At 37.8% G+C, this 22,520-nt stretch overlaps 1 protein-coding gene across 2 annotated transcripts in view; it reads left to right on the forward strand.

Moving 5' to 3' along the window:
- LOC108668079 overlaps positions 1–5,083 on the forward strand; it is an 8,367-nt gene extending 3,284 nt beyond the window's left edge. Inside the window, exon 2 of one of the 2 annotated variants that reach the window (XM_018155212.2) lies at positions 4,430–5,083. In XM_018155212.2, the coding sequence (XP_018010701.2) occupies positions 4,430–4,759 (330 nt within the window). In that variant the 3' untranslated portion in view covers positions 4,760–5,083. The remainder of the gene's footprint in view (positions 1–4,429) is intronic. The other variant, XM_018155211.2, reaches the window with a different exon arrangement.
- Positions 5,084–22,520: the final 17,437 nt, after the last annotated feature.

Raw genomic sequence — 22,520 nt, forward strand, 5'->3', positions numbered from 1 at the left:
TATAACAGTTATATCCGGGGCAACCTAGGTGAACATGCTTTATTGCACGTATTTCTACTGCTGTCTCTTATACACATCTAGATGTGTATAAGAGACAGGTACAGAATTTGGTGAAAAAATCACCATGATATTATGCAATAAAAAATCCAAAAAGCATTCAAGAGGCAATCATCCAGAAAGCCAGTAAATTCCGTCAAGCCGTTACCTGGGGTAAACTATCAATCATAATACAAGGAATAACAGTGAAAATTATTGCAAAAAATTATTTCAACACAGGTGCAAATGTGCAAACACATATATAATTACATACCTATATATAATTAACTTACTTTCAGCTAGTTTCCTAGTGATTAAACATACCTACTGATGAAGCTCACAAAATAATAACTGTTGAATATCTGCAATGAAACTCAATTAAAGAAAGGAGATTGAAGCATGTAATGGGAAACAATGCAGTACAGTGCTTATCTAATTCCATCCATGACATGCCATGATGTCTAAGCATTTTCAAAACCAAGCATGCAATGGAAAACAATGCAGCACTTATATAATTCCATCCATGACATGCCATGATGTCAAAGTATTTTCAAAACCTAGCATGAAATGGAAAACAATGCAGTACTTATATAATTCCCTCCCGATCCCGCAAAGTCTAAGTACGTAATTATAAACCAATTTACTGTTCCAATTGAGTTAAGAAAGAAGACACTCCACACTTAGCTGGCCATCTTACTTTGAACTTTCTAACCTGGTCTAACAGAAATAACTTACCTGAAGATAGTTTATGAGGTAGAACCTGTCTCTTATACACATCTAGATGTGTATAAGAGACAGCCAATTATCTTGTAGCAGTACACACACTTGCGGCTAAATGTTGTGTCGGCTCGCTCCAGTTCCTTGGTGCGAGTTACAGCTCTCTGCGCATTAAAAATTGTATTTGAAAAGGAGTGAACACAAAATAAATAACCTTTTGCTTGACATAATAATTGCATATTTATAGATGAGCAATTTATTGAAATGAAAATTTCACACTGAAAATTTTTTTTCACTGAAAAAAATGTATGCCATTGGTGAACATGATATTACTTTTCCAGTGATTAATCCAGCATTTAAATAGTTTTGACTACTATGCATGATAAAATAAAGCATATATAGCATTTTTCTTCCTAATCCATGCTAAAAAAATGACGCCAATTAATACAAAGACATTTTTGAAAATGGGAAATAATATAAAACTTGAGACCTGATCAGAATCTTGTCTGTTTAACATACCAACTTGATTTCCCTAAGCATGTCCCTGAGACGTTTGTCTTCTGGCAGGTGTTCACTGAGCAGGTAGTAGCGCTCGGGCTTGCCATGTGACGGGTGTAGATCCGAGTTGGTCAAGATGGCAGAGCAAAACTGAGTTAAATCAGCTCCTTCCAGTTTGCCCCAGTACATCAAGTACCTGAAAATAATGAAGTTTCATTTGCAATACATGCCTTGGAAAGTAAAACATAATTTGTCATACAAATAAATAAAAATAAATAAAACATCAAGTTTGCCAGAAATAAAGTAAATTAAGAACATAAAACTCATAATTGCTTCAATTTCCATAAAAATAGTAAAAAATATTCATGACCCAAATATTATTTTTAAAGAAAAACCATCCAGGAAAAAATCTCTGCTCATAAAAATTAAACTGAGATTTATAATTACTGAGCACTGAGCAGTGGAGCTGTAAAATTGCAGTAGGCCATTAAAAAGCCTTTGATTGCTAATAAGCAACAAAAATTTTATTTGTTTTTCCATCAAAGCATGAAGTAAACCAATGACAGTTTACACACTTGATAAAGCATCACCACAGACAACCAGTTGTGTAAAACAATACCACCATGCCACACACACAAGAGAACAAAATTTTGTCACTTAACCCTTTGATCTTGGATACATATACCCTTTTACCTTGCTCAATTCTATTTGTACCTTGTGGCTTAGGACCAATAAGTCTTGTGAGTTACAAAAGGGTTAAAACACTTTTAAATGAATTCTGGGCCACACATACACAAAAAAAATGCAGACTTAGGCCTAAGCTGCGCAGCAAGATCCCATATACTAGGTAACTGTACTGATATAGGAAGTTAGGAACAACACTCAGATTGGACAAAATAAATTAACTCCCAGTCATATGTGACACGAGACTATGAGACATGATTGCACAAAAATACCTAGTAATTCCTGGACAATATTAAGAGACGATCCCGCAACTATGCGCGATCTTCCACAAAATGTTAGTTGATTTGTTTACATTTCAATGTTTATGTTTTTTTTTCTGAAGGATATTCTGGGGGGAACGGAAAAGTAATGCAGATTGCAGAAGTTGAAAATTTTATGAAGTGACACGTTTGCGAAGTGCCGAAGTACAAACCGCAATTTTTCAATCAAACAAAAATTTATGACATTCAAGCCAGGAGATTTCATACCTACTGAAATTATATGATATTAGAGCCGCGATATTTCAGACAAAAATAGGACTTTTCCAGCCCTGGAACCGAAGAGCGGAAGAGGTAGTTTGGTTTGTTTAAATATCATTTTCATGCTATTTAGAGGAAACTTGGAAAAAAAACACTAGTGATCCATACAAAAAGGCCTGAGAATCTGAACAATTTCACCTTTTCCTATGGCCTTTTCCTAATTTCTTCAGTAAAAAATAGGACAAAGTCAAACAGACTAGGTAGCCTATTTTCACCAGAGATTTAGGAAATTTACTTATGAAACAATCATTTTTACCTGCAATTTTAATTAAGAAATTTCTGCCCAATATTTAAAATATGGCTAGGTATATCAGTGATCAGAGCATGCAACAGAAGCAAGATCTCAGACTCGTATTAGCTAATTGAATTTTCACCACTCTTCCACTTTCCAGGGTTCAAAACAACAACTCTGTAGTCTGTAATATACATTATTAAACAATACCTACACTTACACAAGAAATTTGGCTTAATAATCTAAACATTACTATAGTATTAGAAGTATATTATAAATTTAATCTTGAAAATGTCCGTTTTCACTTACTGTCTTAAATCGGCAATCTCGTCGATTTTGGCGATGATAAGACGGTGTTGAGTTAACAAGTGCTGCTGCAGAGGCTGGCTGCTTGGCACTACGACAAACATTTCATGGCATAAAGGACACCGTACAGGAGCTTCAGGCTGTGTCAAGTCAAAATCCATCATTGCAAGATCCCCCCCATTTATGACGGCGTTGTAGCTGTTCTGCATGATGACGGTGCCAGCTTACACATGCAAGATCAGCTGACTGAGTCGTAAACGGCCAAGACAATTTACGACGAGAAGAAACAAAGTTATTGTTCATGTGCTGTCATTAAATTTGAAACATGCCATGCTTTACTGATAATCTATTACAAGATCGGAATGGGAAGCAAACATCAATAATGGTAAAAATCATTTTGAACAAATAACATCCCAAGATCCGATTACACACCCCGGCACATGCACATGTTTTGTTCCGTTTGACCACATGCGGTCATCCTTTTTCTTCGTCGTCATTACATTTATATAATAATAATTCTTCATAACAATTCATATTGAATTCAAATGAATCGACAGATGTATAAAGATTAATAAATAATAATAGCAAAATAATAATAAAAAGTAAAATAATAGTAGAATTTGAGTATTTTATCTAAAATAAAGAATAAACTTTGAAGTTGAATGTTTCACTGTATATAAGCTGTCTCTTATACACATCTAGATGTGTATAAGAGACAGGTACAGGGAATAGAGCAAAGGACTCTTTGAGATCTAACCAGGAGATTGAGATAGAGCCTGATGTGACCAACTCTCTGGGCAAAGTTGTGATTATTGAACCAGTTGCTGACACCCGCCCAGTTGAGAAATTCTTTTCCAATGATTTGACCTTGAGTAAGGCTTTAGCCAGCTCTCCCTTTGGCAGAGCAGGAATTGCTGGAATGAGTAAGAATCTTGGTCGAAAGATTCTTGTCATTACTCTTGAGAAAGAGCCTGGAGACATGATGCCCTCTTTGCTGGAGGTCAATCAGCTTGCCTCATGGAAAATAAAGTGCCGCCTTCCTATCAACTTTACCTGTCTCTTATACACATCTAGATGTGTATAAGAGACAGTAGCTAAACAATGGTAAAATATTGAAGCTAACAAAATAACATAACATAACATAGTGATCTCGGCGCTGAAGTGTAGGCCTGATGTGGCCTGTCGCCGATTCTTTACCTTTTCGTGCGCTGTTCGCAGAAGATCTAAAAGCGTTTCATTTGACCGGATCTTTTCATGACTGACGATAGTTTCAAGTAGCTACTCGACTTCCACCGGGTTCGATATGGTGCTAGGCTTTTCAAGTCTGATCTAGATGTGTATAAGAGACAGTGACTTGGGTATCATCGAAGAAACCAAGTTCCTGGAGAATTTGATCGGAACAACTTCGAAATTGATTTATGCTTTTATATGGCAGGAACATGTGCTCACTGACAATCCACAGTTTCTAGATCCTGAAGTTAACGCTCTAGGCTGGCAATATCTACCTATTGTAAATGCTTGGGCTAATTCTTTAAACTCGTTTGAATATTTCGAGCCTGACTTCCAAAATGGAACCAACATTTACCCAGGCGACGAGTGGTGCAATCCAACATGGCCGCACGCAAAATGGCATCTAGAATCAGCAATAGGTCTGCTAGATCTGTTCTACCTAGGCGATGAAGTCAACAGACTTCTATCACAAGTCTAGGTCAAGATGTAGCTATAACTGATCTAATACAACGGATCGGACATGGGTTTATTACTAAAAATATGCGGAAGTCTTGTGTCAATTCTTCGATATCATCTGATGAATGATGTATTTACGTTAGGCATATAATTATTTCACAACTAAATGCCTTAATTTATTTTAGCACACCACACTGTCTAAACTCTAAACGCTTATAATTAGATGTTGAACTGTATTTTCGAAGTAAAAAAAAACAATAGACGATACCGTTTTACATTAATGAAGGAATATCTGACTTATATTATTTGTTGTTTAAAATTGAGATATTAAAATGATAATTTTGAATCAAAAGACTTTTGATTTCGTGTTTTATTCACACCCGTTACTGAACGCTTGCATGAACATATCATTATGGATCCTATAGCATATGCAGAATAGGGTAAACCGTTATGAGATAATAACATTACTCAATTGCACATGAGCCGTATTACGTACCTTGGAACGAATTTATACAGCAGGGTTTCCCAACGTTTCGTTATTTTCTTCCTAATAAATAGCACCAAACAAAGTCCCTACAGGAAAGCTCCGAGCAGAAAAAGGTTTCGCCGTAAATATTTCTGAATTATGTTTACTCAAAAAATGGGATTAATTTCATTAATGGTTATCACGTAAGCTATTACGAATCTAAATATTCAATCGTTAATATATTTATCTAGTTAATTGATCTTTAGCAACAATACATGATCATAAATTAATATCATCATTAATGTAATTGCAAGAGTTCCTTAACTCAATCATCGATAAGCGACCGACCTTCTGATTATTCAACACCTGCGATAACGATAGTGTTTCTCATGACTATTTACAAGCGAAGGAATGACATGACTAGATGGTGTGAGGCTGCAGGTGGCGTGATAGACAGGCAACTGACCAATATGGTGCTACTGACCAATATGGTGCTACTGACCAATATGGTGCTACTGACCAATATGGTGCGACTGACCAATATGGTGCTACTGNACCAATGTGGTTTAACTGACCAATATGGCGCTACTGACCAATCAGGTGCACCTGACCAATCTGACGTGACTTTAAATGCTTTAATGGAGTTCTATCATCAATTTTTTTTTATACAGCGCGAGACAAGAGAGGGTTTGCTTGTTCGTTCAAATCACATGCACCCTAATTTTTTTATAGTTAATGTTAGAGTTAATGTTATCATTATAGTAGAACTGAATGGTTGAACTTAGTTCCACTTGAGAATTTCGGTGCTAAGTTGTAGTCTTTAATGAGAATATATTTCTCTTTTTAATTGAATCATGAGTGAAACATAAGTGAAACATGAGTGAAAAATGAGTGAAACATGAGTGAAACATGAGTGAACCATGAGTGAAACAAAGCATCGATAAGGAAAAACTCAGTAAAACAAAATTGTATATGAAGTTGTATCGTGTATAAATTCTAGACTGATTTATAGTAGGCCGATGTCTCGATCCCACAAGCTACTAAACATATTATAACAGATGTTTGAATAATTAATATGGAACCCGAATTGTCGATTTACAAAAATCCTCGAAATACTTGTATGCAAATTCATCTAATTATAGAATACGAAAATTTTTGTTCCCTCTGAACACAATATATTGGAAGAAGTAATCTTTCTCAATAATATGAAGTAGGTTTACTTTGCGCTGGACAATATTGCGTCCACGTGTCCACATTTGATGGAAGTAAATTAGGGAAACCTTCGCGCGGGAACTACTGCGTTATCACCTTGGTTATTTGGACCAGGTTCGCACCATACTGCCGGACCCGTGCCAGGTATATGCCAGTCACGGTCGTGTCAAATATTTTTTAATGTATTTCATTGGAAGTATTCACACCAGCCGTGCAATTGGCACCTGCCATGCGCATGGTGTGAATGCTTCTATGGAAATGCATTAAAGAATATTGGACTTCATCGTGACTGGCATATGCCTGACACGTGCCAGGCAGTATGGTGAGATCCTGGCCTGAAGACTACAGGCTGTTGGCTCCAGGTCTTATTTAACATAACATAACATATTGATCTCGGCGCTGAAGTGTAGGCCTGATGTGGCCTGTCGCCGATTCTTTTCCTTTTCGTGCCTATGTTGGTTCTTGTTTCAAATTCTAGTAATCCTTCGGGGACCTTGTATAGACCATGAGTATACTTGTATATTTCAATGAGGTCCCCACGCAGACGTTGGGTTAATTTAAGAGTTGAGCCATTTAAGAGTATAAGTTTGGGGCCAACGGATGCACCTCTCATAGATTAACTCCATGAAGTTATTACTTTAGTTCTAGAGGAGCTGTTGACGTTTCTGTGTCAGGGCAAGAACTATTATACCTAGCGAGGGAAAGTGGCAAGTCAGCAGGCGGGGGACCCTTAGAATACATCTTCTATTTTATATGAATTGTTTCACATGAACATTTTTTAGCTGTCCCAGATATATCTACTAAATTCATTAGTATTACAAACGAGTAAACAATGAGCGAATTCATAAATATGTATTTTGTGAAAGGAACGTCACGGACTCCTGGGTTCTACATAAGCATGACAAATGAGACAAGTATAATATCACATGATTATAGTAACCTTAAAAAAAGTTCGTTAACTAATAGTAGTTTTACAATATTATAGCTTTAACAAAACACTACATGTTTACTTCTGCATGTGTTTTAAAATTAATAATTGTCAATAAGAGACAGTAAAAAGTAACTATTTTTGGTTTGATTCAGAGTCGAACGTACGTATATGTGAATGGTCTTTAATATATTAAATATGTAGTCGATACAAGAATTGATGAAAGAAAAATTCAATAAATAATGAAATTTAAAAATTGAGCTGTGTAAAATTTTGTCGGTTGACAAATGGCATTCTATCATGCCAAGACATTTTAGCTAATAATTCAAACAAATAAAATGCCTAGCAAATTACGGACCAGGCAATAAGTCCAGCAGCTATCTCAATCAATCGTCAGTTATGGAAAGATCGGGTTCCAAAGGCCGGATCCCTTGTGAATCAAGTCACAAAAAATTCAAGAATCGGCAACAGGCCATGGGCCTATTTCTTCAGTGCCGACACTTCTATTATATTCTATGAACAAGAATCGGCAACAGGCCATGGGCCTATTTCTTCAGTGCCGACACTTCTATTCCATTCTATTCTATTCTAATACATGTCTCACCAGACCCCAAAACGTTCGATTAGTGCTAATAGAACTTTCTCGAAATTTGTTCCCGGTCCCCGATTCCATGTCAACTCAAAACAGGGTTGCTGGAAAGTGTTGAATTCTGAACAGTTTGATGCACAAGAAATGTAGTATTTAGAGAGAAATGAATGATAGACCTAATACATCTTAATTGAAAGTAACATGTCTCACAGTTAAACCTGGCATATCACTTAGGCAAAACTGGTTTGCATTCGGCAAGGCAGTTTTAATACCAAACTTTTTCCTTGGAAACCACTAATCCTTTTCAACAAATCTGGCCAGCAGTTCCATGTATTATGATAAAATCTTTTGCATGGAAAATGAAAGTGAACTTGGGATATTGAACGGAATGACCATGAATAATTTATAAATCTTGAAGCACTTTAAAACGTGGAGATATATTGAATTATATGCGGACTTTGTTGAGCTCCTACTCTGGCTATCGTAATTTGTTGCACATTAATTAGTCTACATATTATAAACACTCAAATTTCTTATGATTGGGATTCTTAAAAATCTTACTATTTTTTCACATATAGTAGTTGTTCTTATTTTATCTGTATGAAATGAGACTTACGGCAGAAGTGTCACACATACAAAAATACTTAATTTAATGTTGAATATTGTATTGAAAGGAAAATGTTAAACCAATTAAGTATTATCTCGAAATAAAGATATTCATTTACCACATCGAGGGGCCCAAAATGTTTGGTCACAAGGCCTGCAGCTCTCTGAGAGCGCAGCAGTTGCTGTTGCAAGGACACTCGTAAACACTCGAAACTTGGAAAAACATTCACACTGTGAAAATTCTGCACTGCCTTGCAGATGATTCTATTATCACGGTAACTAACCTGAAACAAATCACGGGATATCTGCACCACAAGAAGGAAAGTAAGTGCATTATTGAATTCACGTTCGTTGGGCAAAGATGACAGCTAAAAAGTTTGCTGCGGTGACTGCCGTGTTGTTTTTCGTGATTGCTGCGGCGACTGCCGTGTTTTTCGTAGTTTCGGCCGCAAGTTCTGAAACAAAAAATGAACTTGACCCGCCCATGTTGCAGATGTTTGACGCAATGCAGCAGCTTATGACTGGAGAACCAGAATACGACAGGGTTCTCTTCCAGGAAATACGAGCCTGTATGGATACGTTTGACCCAACACTCACCACTTCCCAGGACTCTGCTTGGCAGGGTATCATCAATTATTGGCTCTCGAACGGCACCTCCTCGGACCCATGGGGCGGTGCGGGTTCACATTACGTTGAAAACAATGTCTCACGCACAGATTTCCTGGATATGATCATTTATGAGCCATGCGATTATACTTCAAACGTGGCTTACATCCATCCAGCCCTCGAGTTGTGTAAAAAAAGAGAAAATGGGACCATCTTCCAGCTTCCTGAAGTGTACATCAAGGCGATAGGCAAGGCTTTTTCGAGCCTCGTTATGGGATCTTCATTCATGCACATGAGCAACACCAACCTGGGAGGACAGCAAGATACGTGGAGTATCAGGGTCTTGTCATACCTCATCCACCAAGGGAGTATTTCGAACTTGCCTGCCTCTTCCATAGTGAGAGATTTGAGTTTTACTCCAAGACCACAGACGTCATTGGAGCTTGCTGATGAGTTTCAATTTATGTACCTGAATCTTCCTGTCGAAATGTGGTCCGAACACACAGCTGCTCTGGATATACCAGATTACTATATCTCTTTTGCTGGAATATTCAGCAATGTTATGACGCTGGTCTTCACTCCGGAGTTCGTGGACCATTGGGCTCCTATCCTCATGGACTCCTTTGGATTACAGCAGGAATATCAAGACTTCATTATGGACTATTACCTACCCGAGATACGCAACTTGACGGCAGACATACATATGGGCATAATTGAAGAAACCAAGTTTTTCGAAGACGGAGTCACGACAGTTTTGAAACTAATCTATGCCTTTTTGTGGCAAGAAGAATTTCTTACAGATAACCCGATCTTTTTCAACGAGACCGTGAACGCGATTGGATGGGAATACTTACCCATAATCAACAGCCGTCTCAACGAAATCAACACGTACGACTACTTCAACTTGGACTTCCAGAACGGGACGGACGTTTACCCTGGAGATTTTTGGTGCAACCCAATCATACCTCACGCCAAGTGGCATCTGGAGTCAGCGATTGGACTGTTGGATCTGACGTACCTCGCAGACGAAATGTTTACAATCCTGACGCCGTAATTAATTTCTTGCCCTAAATAAGGGTGATTTTAGGGTAAATTTTGGGGTGATAAAACTACTAACTTATCTGTGCAGAAAAAATTGTGTATAAAATCCCCGAAATTTTAATTTTTACACGCTGTCAATAAAACCCCAGATATGTTTCAGCTTTGCATTCACAGTTGAAATTGATTTGCATGTCTGTGTATAATAAACTGAGAGTAAATCCGCAGATAGCCAATGCACTTTGAATTTACAGTGTTCTTACGTATAGCTTGGCTTCCATCAATTTATTAATTATTACTTTGTTATTAAAGGTCATGAAGTGCAGGAATTATTTTGAGTTGTTTCAGTCATCGGTGCTAGCTTCATCCACTCACTAATGATATTTCCTTAATTGGCCTTCAAGTATACAGAAGATTTTAAAACAATATACCTAAAGTTTACTGGTTATGAACTTGTTTTATTGCCTCTTCAACAACTTGAACCTTGCGTTGTTTTTTAGATTCGGTATGGCATGCAGCATGCTTATTTATCTAGAATCTATCTAGCTTATTTATCTAGAAATCTAGGCAGTCCCATGAATATGTCATAGCATCGAAGAAGATATTTGGATATGCCGTAGCATCTATGGAAATAAAAGTGAAGAACAAGCCATAGTATCTAGGACGATACGTAAAAAAGACGAAATATTTATAGAATAACGTAAATAGCGACGTAAAGACGCAGTAGTGTGCCGAAGATTCGTAAATATACGGTATAGTATTAAAGAAAACACCTAAAAAGGCCCGACTAAAATTTCATGTCTGACTAATCAAAATCTAATTTGGCCTATACGAGCGCTGTTCATCAGAGACGTATGAGATTCAAGTCTTTCTTTTGCTTCAGATTGGTTTATGGTTTTAAAAGGTAAATGATATTGGCATCAGCTAAGTTTAGAACATTCGCTTGCTATTGTCTGGTATTTAGTAGTAAGAATGTATTCAAAGAGATAACGTGATTACCGGCATGCGTAGCGTGTTAAAAAGAACAAATATATGAAGAATATTTTTCTGCCATGGAAAATTTTTCGCACTTTTTGGTGTTATATATTTCAATTGTGTAGACAAATATTACTTCAATTTTATAACATAGTTGCTGGACGGGAAAAACTCCTCCCCAAAAAACACGCGTTAACTTAACTGCTAACTTGATTTTAAGTTATCCTGAAACGTAATATTTGTAGTTTGAAGGTGACATAGTTGTGATTTCAACGATTCATAGTGACACCAAAATCATTTACAATTTAAGAAAATTTTAAATAATCTATTCAATCACTACCATGAATTTCCTCATGACCTTACCGCGAGCATCTCTAACATTTCCACAAAGCTTCTTAACATGCAGACATCGTTTCTTTGTAATGACGAGTTTAAATAACAATATGAGTCCTAATTCACACATTTTCCTCTTATGGCTGAGAACACAACCCAAATATATATATAGATGATCACTATTGAAATTTTTTAATTCTGGCAAGCTAATTACGTTAAGTTATATATTGCAATAGTATACACATTTCATACGGTACGTAAAATCTCATAGACGTTTGTGCGACGAGCGTTGCACAACTCTGCGCAGACGTGTAACCGACGCAGCGCGTGTCCGATCAGTCGTGAAGTTGCGTGTCGAAGGATTGCGTGTGATCAACAAACGCGTAATGAAAGTAACCGTCCACGCAAATACAAGGCATGAAATTAAATAATGTAAAGTTGCGTCGCACTTTCCATTTTATTAATGGTATGAATGCGTCGTTCACTTAATTATTTAAAGGCTCAATTAAACTGTGTTAGGGTTATTGGAAATCTAACGCGATTTGCTGCGATTGAGGTTTGTTAGTAATGGAATCGATCGTCACTTTGTCCCTAATATATATTTCATAAATTACTTTCTCGGTTACATCTGAGGTGAAGGTACTCGTTCATTGTTTCTGATCCATATTGTACTTACTCCGAATACTTTTTATAATGTTTTGTCAACAACATAAACTGAAACAGATTCATTTTTGTTGACTATACGATGGTTGACAATCACATGTATATTGTCTCTTAGTGAGTCATGTCACCAGGTGCTGGTTTCTCACCGGCCACAAAATAAAAACATGTTTGATTCAAGTGTCCACAAGTTGCTGCAAGTACTAGCCACTGAAGCCGCCAGCGTCCCTCTATACAATGCTACTAGCCCGATAATTAGTGGCGGATAGGACTAGCCGAATATATAGTGGCTGCCAATTAAGTGAAAGAATCGTGATTATTTTAGCACTCGGAGGCTAGATGATTTTTAGCGCATTTTCTCATTTATGGAAACAATGTTATTGTGCTCGCCATGTCCGTCCGTCTGTCTGTCCGTCTGTCCGTCCGTCTGTCCGTCCGTCAACTCAAGTTTTCGTCGACGAGAAAATGCGCTCTCTGTCACTCACTTCAGTGGGCACTGAGTTATATTTTTTTATTAAATTTAGTGAGATTCGTGGCCACAGAGAAGGTTACAATTCGAGAAGCTCAAACTTTTGCATCATCATAAAAATTTAGCATAACCATTTTTATCGCGATATCTTTTCAGTTAATTTCGATTAGAACTATTATTATAACTCAGTCAAACTTTCCGTTTGTTTCTAATTGCGAATGAAGCTTCACTCCAAAAATAAAACAGAAGCCTATAACATCCATGTTCTGTTTTAACTATTATAGGGTCTTCAGCTATTCGAGTTATTCACGGTAAAGTTGCTCGGTTTCAAAATACATTTTTTATTTTGGGACGCAAATACAGCGAAATAGCGATTTAACTTGAGTATTTTGTTCAACAGATTTTTGCTTAAACAGATGTATTGCATTTAGAGCTTGCAGCGATGAACCCGATGTTACATTTCTTTCATATTCTAGTCCAGCCTCACCAAAGTATTCATGGACCGTGTTTTTGTTCCAGTGATTACAGTTCTATATTTTTATTCTATATTTTTTGTCCAGCACTTGATCTGTAATCTTCGAAAGCAACAATCAAAGATAGATCGTTTCATGATAGATCTTTGTTCTACATTAATAAGTAACACTATTTTTTATATTCATAAAAAATATTGCATGATTACCTCAAGCCACTTTTTTACCGTCATTTCCAATAAAAAATGGCATAGGATGAGACCAGATAACCGCCATTGCATTGAAAAAGTCATATTTATATCTGTATTTTATAGATTAACTTGTATCTCTCAAGGTAGCAGCTCATGCGTCTGTTCTAGAAAGCAACGAGTTCATATCGACGCCAATACGATAAGTTAACGTTAGACGAGTTAGTCTGAAGGTCACTTGCGCAGTGAACTCGAATGCGGTGACTTTTATTACTGCAGGTAAAAATTCAGCACTGAATTTTGGATTTTAGTAATGAAATGAAAATTCGGCACTGATTTTTGGTAAGGACATAAAAAATTTAAGTCACGTTCAGTAATGACAATATCAATTTAAATGTACCTTTAAGTGATGAAATATTAGTATGGTTTTGATAGTGATTCTAAAATTTCAGGTGCTGTAGACTCAAGACATAGTATACGTAGCTAAAATTTAAAATTTGTATAAAATTAATTCAAACCTCAAGGTTATTGAGAAACCTGAGGTGCGATCAACAGAACAAATTCGTTTACAATATAGCTGATAAAATTTCTTATATATATTCGATCATTTCCACTCAAGACTCAGCATTTAGTACGTGATTGGTGCAAGAAAAAAAAAGACATGTCGACAATCCTTTTTTACTTCTATCACGCATTCGATAATTGAATTTATGTTACCGATATGTTGGAATAAATCCCTTCGTATTTTCCGATTCATGATGATGTTTCATTTCAAAACTATTTTTTGTGACATTTTATTGCATTAAAATGGTCTTGCACGAATTGGGTATTGTAATTGTACATTTGTTTTCAGTGAGCTTAGAAATTGTTAGCGCTGTGCAGGGTAACGCTGTATTCAAAATAAAGACGTAATCTATAACCATCACTTTCAACAAGTACAAATTTTCTTTGCAAATAAAAATTTGGTTGATACTATCTACTATAAAAATTTTGTGCTCTCATTAATACTTCAAATTCGATATATTAATGAATTAGATATTTGTAAAAATTTAATAAATTCGGATCGTTATGGTTGCGATAAAACGTCCTGTGAATATTTCTAAATTCATAGTAACTCAGGCATTAGCAAATTATTCAACATTTTTGACATTGAAACGAAACAATCTTCTGTATCTAATTCGTTAATGTCGAACATTTCTTATCTTCTGTGCCCATGAACAAGAACCTACTGATTGGACACAAGATTTGGCAATATTCACATCATTGCATCCTTTGTAGCAAAATTCTTTGTTTCTCATACGATAATAACGATACCCAGACAACAAAATCATATTAATCAAAATGTTTGCAAACAGGTTTATTTATATTGAAAATTTTACTAAAGAGAGACTTTAATTTAAGTTTATTGACGTTAAACGATCTATCGTACCAATTACATTGAGAACGGTCACTGTATCCGGCAAGCAAAAGGTCGAATCCTAAACCTGCAACCAGATGATAATTCTAGTCATTCCTAAACAAAATTACCTTGGAATGATAACTAAACTGGTATTACATTGTTGAATTGCTAGAGGCCAGGATTCTGTACATTTCGTCAGATATATATGCCATGTCTAATAGTCCTATGGCCGACTCCAGATGCCACTTGGCATGCGGAATGATTGGGTTACACCACTCATCACCAGGATAGATGTTCGTACCATTCTGAAAGTCTATGTCGTAGTAATCGAATGAGTTCGCTTGGTTGAGTTCGGTGTTCAGAACGGGAAGATGAAGCCATCCCCACTCATTGACGGTCTCGTTGAGAAACATTGGGTTGTCGGTTAGCCGTTCTTCTTGCCATAGAAATGCGTACATTAATTTGCTCCCTACGCTCGCCACGTCCTCTTCGAAACGAAGTTTCTCAATAGGAGATAGTTTAACATCAGCGGTGATGTTCCTTATCTCAGGTAAGTACACATCCTGTATAAAAATAAGTAGTTCATCCGGAACGCTGAACGCTTCGGCCAACTTCACGACGATTTCATCTACCTTCTCATCTTCAAATGCCAGAGTCAAGGCCGTACATACAATTCCGGCAAAAATTTGATAATAGTCAGGTAGGTCAACTGCGCTGGTGATGTCGTACCATTCTGTTACAGGTGCACTCAGATACATGTTGAAGAACGTATCTGCAATTTCCAGAGAATTTTGGGCTCTTGGAGTGTCGGAAAAGTCCGTTAAAATGGGAGGTGCGTCTAAAGCGGACAGACTGGCCTGATGGAACAGATATGAAAGGACTCCTATACTCCAATTATCCTGCTGATGACCAATAATTGTGTGACTCATATGCCAAAATGATGATCCCATGGCCAAACCTGAGAAAGACTTGCCTATGGCTTTTACGTACTCGTCGGCAAACGAGAAGAGGTTTCCAGCATTGATTCGGTTGCAGATTTCAGTTGCATCATGGTAGTAGGCAACATTAGATGCATAATTGCAGGGTTCGTAAACAGTCATGTTCAAAAAGTCGCTGTTAGTAGCATTCTGTTCCATGTAATGAGAAGGTTTTCCACCCCAAGGGTCCGTTTCAGTGCCGTTCGAAAGCCAATAATTGATGATACCTTGCCAGGCGTTGTCCTGTGATGTGGTAAGCAGAGGGTCCAACTCGTCCATGCAAGTTCGAAGTGATGCGTAATACTCTCTGTCAAATAGCCCTCCTCCTGTTAAAAGTTGTTGCATGGCGTCCAGCATCTGCAACATTGCAGTTTCTTCTTCATTTTCCACCTCTTTAGAGTCCAACGTTTGAACGAGTAGAACACAAAGAAGGAATGGGAGCAAGAGATGTTGGAGGAGCGCCATCTGGTAATACCTTGTCAGGCGGAGTCACGGTGGAAAATACATTAGGTGATTGATTTTTTCGAATCACTGGAGAACTAACAGGTGTACGGTGAGTCGACGAAAAGCAAAACATTCGATTGAAGATGACGTAAGCATTAAAAGAAGTGGGTTGTTATATGTGCATCCTTATCATCACTGCAGCTGTTGGTGGTAGTCGTTGGATATGAGTAGCGCCTACGATTTACCACATTTTGTGATAAAGGAAATACTTTCTTTTAAAAAGCGGCTTTTCTCACAGATTATGCTAGAAATCTAGGTTGAAAAAATAGCTGCACGGAAAATCGTGTTGCATTATAAAATAAACTTATGTACAAGTACGAAGGGAAGCAGAAGTGAGTGTGTAATCAACGCCTCAAGTTAATCGCCTTGAAGCTGTAGTTGCGAAAAAATACATTCTTTTACCGAATTATTATTTCTGGGTAGAATTATGCTTTACCTTACCTCTGTTCCTTACACGTAGCGATAGACAACTTCGTAGTTAAAACCTGTATCCATCGAATTTCAATATCTGATTGACATTTCCAAGAAAGAAGATCATAAAAAGATATCTAGACCTTAAAGCAGAGAGACATTTCATTCTTTAATCGGCAAATCTTGACTCGTAACTAGTGAACCAGTAAACATTGGTCCTGTACTGCTTTCTTCGCCGACGTCGATCAGGATTTCACTTGAGGCGAGAGACTCTCACTGCAATCAGGTTATTCCATAGCGCGGCAGGAGTGCAGTTTTTGCTCTCAATATAGTTTTTTATGAACACAACTCACTCCTCCCCCTGACACCTTGAGCTTCTGCCTACAGTTACCTGCGGCGTCGCACAACTGACGCTTCTTCAAGCGGTCGCAGGAGCGGAGAAAGCAAGCAAGTAAACGAAAGTTCGTATGAAGGAATAATGGGTTATGCAATGAAAGCTGTTGACGGGATATGTGTTGGCGAACGAAAGTTCTTACGGGGAATGGGTTATGCAATGAAAGCTGTTGATGGGATATGCGTTGGGGAACGAAAGTTCTTACGGGGAATGGGTTATGCAATGAAAGCTGTTGACGGGATATGTGTTCTTAGAAGTTCTTAAAGCAGTACATGTTATGCAATTAAATTTGCTAGCCGAAATGCTTAAGGGGAACAGAAGTTCTTACCGGGGATAAGGTTTAGCAACGAAAATTGTAGGCAAAAACTGAATGCAATGAAAATTTCCAGCGAGGAATATGCTATTAAATGGAAATTTCTATTGGCGTTGAAATTGATAGGTTCTGTAATTGGTGTTGTTGGCAGAAGACGTGCTTCGCAATGAAAGTTCTTAGTCTGAAAAAAGAACTTGCAACGAAACCTTGGATTCTGTTTGAAATTCTGGCTAAATAGGCTTTTACTTAAAATAAAAATGAAAAAAATTCATTTTTTTACTATATTGTATAGTGTTACAGGCCGGCCATGATAATATCCTGACAAAATCAGACAATGAGAGACGGTCTAGTCGGTCTGCTCCATATCTCGGTCTGCTCGACGCGTCCTCATCGACGGTCTACTTGATATCAGCATTGGCAGCTGGCTGCACTCAATATTCTGACGGAATAATTCAGGATTATTATTATATTGTAATTATTATTATGATAATAATTATTTTATGATTATAATTATTATTATTATTATTATTTATTATCATTAAAGGACGTATCCGTACTGTCCGCTCTCTGCTCGTGCTATGGTGAAGAAAGTGAATGGTTCATTGTTTGGACAATGACTTATCCAATTCTTTTAGTCTTGCAATTTCTAAATGAACATAAACTGCATGAAATATGATGTGATGTTTTTACCGGAACTTTAACCAGTCTTTGCTTGAAGCAACACATGTGAGCTTGAGCTGTTTGCTGGAAACATTTTAGATGGTCGTAACTTATACAGCGTTCAATTGTAAAATTAAGCCTTTTATTTCCACAGATATTAACCACACATAAGACCAAGACTGACAAAATCACAGTTCTTAATTAGTTGCATATCTGCTTTTCTTTGAAAGTAACTGTTAGGATACCTGCGCATGTTTTAAGAATAGATTTGCACCTAAGCCGCAATTATTGATTGTCTTATGCATGAAATAATATGCGTTTAAAAATTACTTTTTAAAGACAACATTTCTAAAGAATTCAATGTCTGCGATGTTACAAATGTAGAATGAATTTCTAAATTTATTATCAAATATTAAAAAAAAATTTTACATTTTACTTTTAAAATTAGAACAAGAATAAATTAATCAAAATAATTAACTCTGTCACTTGAATCATGCATTAAGTCTTCAACTTTACGCAAGTGTGGAAATTTTAGATCGATTGTACAGGTAGGAGAGAGTTAAATAGCGATTATAAGACATGTAGCAGACAAAATTATTTTTTCAAATTATTTTAATATTAATAATAATTTTTTTTAATTTTCAAAATTATTTATTCTGTCAATTGATTCATGCATAGTCTCCAACTTTGAACAAGTGTGACAAATTTCAGATCGATTGGAGAGGTAAAAGTGTGTTAAATATCGATTATAAGATTTGTAGCAGATAGACAAACCAACAAATATACAAGAAGGGAAGTTGAAGAGAAGTGTTGTAAAAATATAACTCAGTACTCTTTGCAGTGAGTGACAGAGAGCGAATTTTCTCGTCGACGAAAACGTAAAGTAACGGACGGACAGACAGACGGATGGACGGACTATCGGACAGACAGACAGACATGACGAGCACAATAGCGTTTTTTTCCATAGATGAGAAAATTCGCTAAAAACGTAGACTACCTCACTGAATCGACAGCTTATTGATAAATTCCGCCAAAGAGTCGGAATGATTTACATAATTTTATGAGGGGCGACACCATCAAAAATGCCGCTCCTCCTTGGCTACCAGAAAAAAAAAGAAACAAAGCCGTCGTGACAGATGAAGATCTCCACAGGAGCATTTCACCGCCCCGCCAAACAGGTCCTGCGGCGCTGTCATTGTCATGTAAGTTTCCACCCTCAGTGAGAGTCGCGATGTGGTCGTGTGAGGGTGTGTCAGTGGTGGCTCTGCTGCTCGTGCTTTCTTCAGGATTACTGGAAACAGAAGCCCAATTGTCCTTGCAAGGTAAATGATTGTCTGTTTCGATCAAGCAATGTATTTATTGGAAATCAACATTATTTATTGAGTCAAATGCTGTTTATTTTAAATTATATTTTATATCAAAATTTGCGAAAGCTGGGGAAAGTTAAACAAATCTCTACACAATAAGTTTGGTTCTGATTGGATGGAATTAAATGCAGTAGTTGAATAAACCTGAATTTATTACGTGATAACTCACTATAAATTCGTGTCTCAACCATAAAATTTTAATGAGTTAAAATTCATAAATATAAATTTAAATGGTCATACCGTAAAAAATTATATATAGACGCATGGAGCCCGCTTGCTGCCAGATGCATTATTCTACCAAATTACTGGGTTTCAGTAAAGTAAATACGTTGCAAGATTTTAATTAATTAAAAAATAACTTGATTATCAATTATTTAATCTCCAGGAAATGTGAAGGCACTGGCCCAATCTATATGGTCTGAGATTGCAAGGAAAGTTATTGAACTTAGAGGATGCATTGTGATTCTTACATCGGGGAATATGTTGATCGACGTAGTGATATTGCCTTTTGCCTGATATAATTAAGTATATTCATATCACGTTTTTTATTTTACTACGCTCTATGTCGCGTTATATATTATGTTTCACATAGCGCTCGTATAACCCGAGTTGCATTTTATACCACATATCATATCAGGTTCTAAGTTTTTTCCTACTTCGGAGCTTCGCCTTATTTTTATGTTACGCAACGTCAAGTTTTAAGTAAAATGTGAAGTCTCGTTTTACATCATGCTTAGCGTCACACCGAAACTTACGTTCCGTTTAGCATCGCGCGAAACTTACGTTCCGAAACTTACGTTCCGTTTAGCATCGTTTAATGGTGAGCGTCAAGTCGCGCTTTATGGTGAGCGTTAAGTCGCTCTTTATGGTGAGCGTCAAGACGCGCTTTATGGTGAGCGTTGCTTTGCTTTTTTTCGCCGCTATATACGTCGCACTTTGCGTTGCGTTTTAAACCTTTTTTCACATTATGGACGTGGTCTTTTACGTTGCGCTTCTTGCTGTTCTTTTTGCCACAATTTACGTCGCGCTTTAGTCCCCCTACGCACGCACGAGCGCTCCACCAAGGTTCGTATTGCGTTAATTAACGAATTGTACGCGATCGTCTGTGCGTGAATCTCGGGATCATCGACTGATCCTCTAGACTCTCTAGATCATTGATCTTCTAGATCATTGATCTTCTAGATCAGCGATTGTTAACTCAGAGGAGCCTGTGCTCCGCTCAGCCTGAATACAATCGACTCTAGTCCCACCCAGTCGACCCCCTGAAGGGGGGCTAAAGCACCCCTACTTCTCCCCACCCCCACACCTCCCTACCTTACCCCTCTTCATCCCCTACACCAGGTAATATTCCCCTCACGCACCACTTTCCCTGCGCACCACATCCCCGCCATCCTGCCCCTCACGCACCACTTTCCCTGCGCACCACATCCCCACCATCCTGCCCCTCACGCACCACTTTCCCTGCGCACCACATCCTCGCCATCCTGCCCCTCACGCACCACTTTCCCTGCCGCACCACATCCCCGCCATCCTGCCCCTCACGCACCACTTTCCCTGCGCACGTCTTCCTCCACCACTACCCTCATCACGTCTTCCTCCACCGCTACCCTCATCACGTCTTCCTCCACCACTACCCTCATCACTTCTTCCTCCACCACTACCCTCATCACTTCTTCCTCCACCACTACCCTCATCACTTCTTCCTCCACCACTACCCTCATCACTTCTTCCTCCACCGCTACCCTCATCACGTCTTCCTCCACCGCTACCCTCATCACTTCTTCCTCCACCACTACCCTCATCACTTCTTCCTCCACCGCTACCTCCATCACTTCCCTCATCTAATTATCATCATTATATAACGAGCTATCAAAGTCTGATGGTCACGGCTTTCTTTCCCCTCTATCTTACGTGCACCAAACAACTTATTTTGTCATCATCCTTTTTGTTAGGCTATATCTTTTAGTTTAATGACTATAACCGCTCGAGACACGGCTATAATTATTGCCAAGATAACAATTTCATTGAAATTCTGCACATCCTATACTTCGCAATTCTTCTCGAAAGACAGCAAACTGCGGAGAAGCACAAAAAACGTAAAAAAACAGATAGGGACGCTTGCAAAGAAGAACCCATACAAGAGAAAAAATTTATTAGTTAAAACAATAGCATACGCCATTAGTTTTTTTTTTTCACAGTCTCTATATTGCAGTTCGATTAGTAAATTCGGCAAAAACTTGTTAATGAAATAATTGGAATACTTAAACAATTTATAAATGAAATAATCCAATTTCATTGAATTCGCCAATCTGTTATAGAATGTGATCAGGATTGTGGGAGCTGTGACATTTCTACCACAGTTTACAGGCCACATGCAAACAATGTTACATTTTATAATTCTCTACTCTTATTTGAAATAATTTACTGTTATTTAATTGAATATTGGCATGCACTGATCATATACAAGTCTGATTAAGAGTTGGGGTGTTGGCTGTTGCGTTATAGTGGGTGTAATGTGTTGCTCAAGCGATGTTGTGTTGCGTCGCGCTGTGATGCGCGTGACATAGCGCTGCTCGCTTGTGTTGTGCGGCTGCTGAACGTGCGGTGTGATCGTGTACGTTGTTAACCTTAAAAACCATAGAATAAGGGGTTTTCGGGGCTTTAAAGCCATACCCATGGTTTTTAAAGGGGGATATGGTACGGTGTACATGCCTGTGAACATTTAGCACCATACTGGAATATCGCACGTTAGCGATACTGTTAAATTGTTGGAAGTAAAACAGAAATTCAATCTGTAATTAAGTGAACAAGGGAGTTCATAATTTAAATCAATGTCAAGGATGAATACTGGCACTTTGGTTCTCATCAAAGAAGTGAACTGTTTCGTTTTAAGCGGAGAAAAAATCGCCTGCTTGGCTGTGAAAAGTCCAACTTTTACCGCAAAATGAAGATCACTCAGTTAGGAATAGGACTACTGTTTAACAAACGTACGGAGTTCTCTGGCAATTGAGTGTGACATAACGACATGAATAAATCACAGCCCAACTCACGAATTATATCTTAATGGGACGAATTTACTATCGTTTTTCAATAAAACTGTTATCGAGTCCCTGTAAAAAAGACCGCATTTAACGTCGACACAAACGTTTGAAGACGCGCTGCGCAAACGTTTCCCCGGCGCAGCAGCCCGCAGACGAGAGAAAGCTGCTGGGCGCTCT

This window comes from Hyalella azteca, unplaced genomic scaffold, assembly GCF_000764305.2.
Source record: "Hyalella azteca isolate HAZT.00-mixed unplaced genomic scaffold, Hazt_2.0.2 contig15402, whole genome shotgun sequence".
NCBI classification, from domain to species: Eukaryota; Metazoa; Arthropoda; class Malacostraca; order Amphipoda; family Hyalellidae; genus Hyalella; species Hyalella azteca.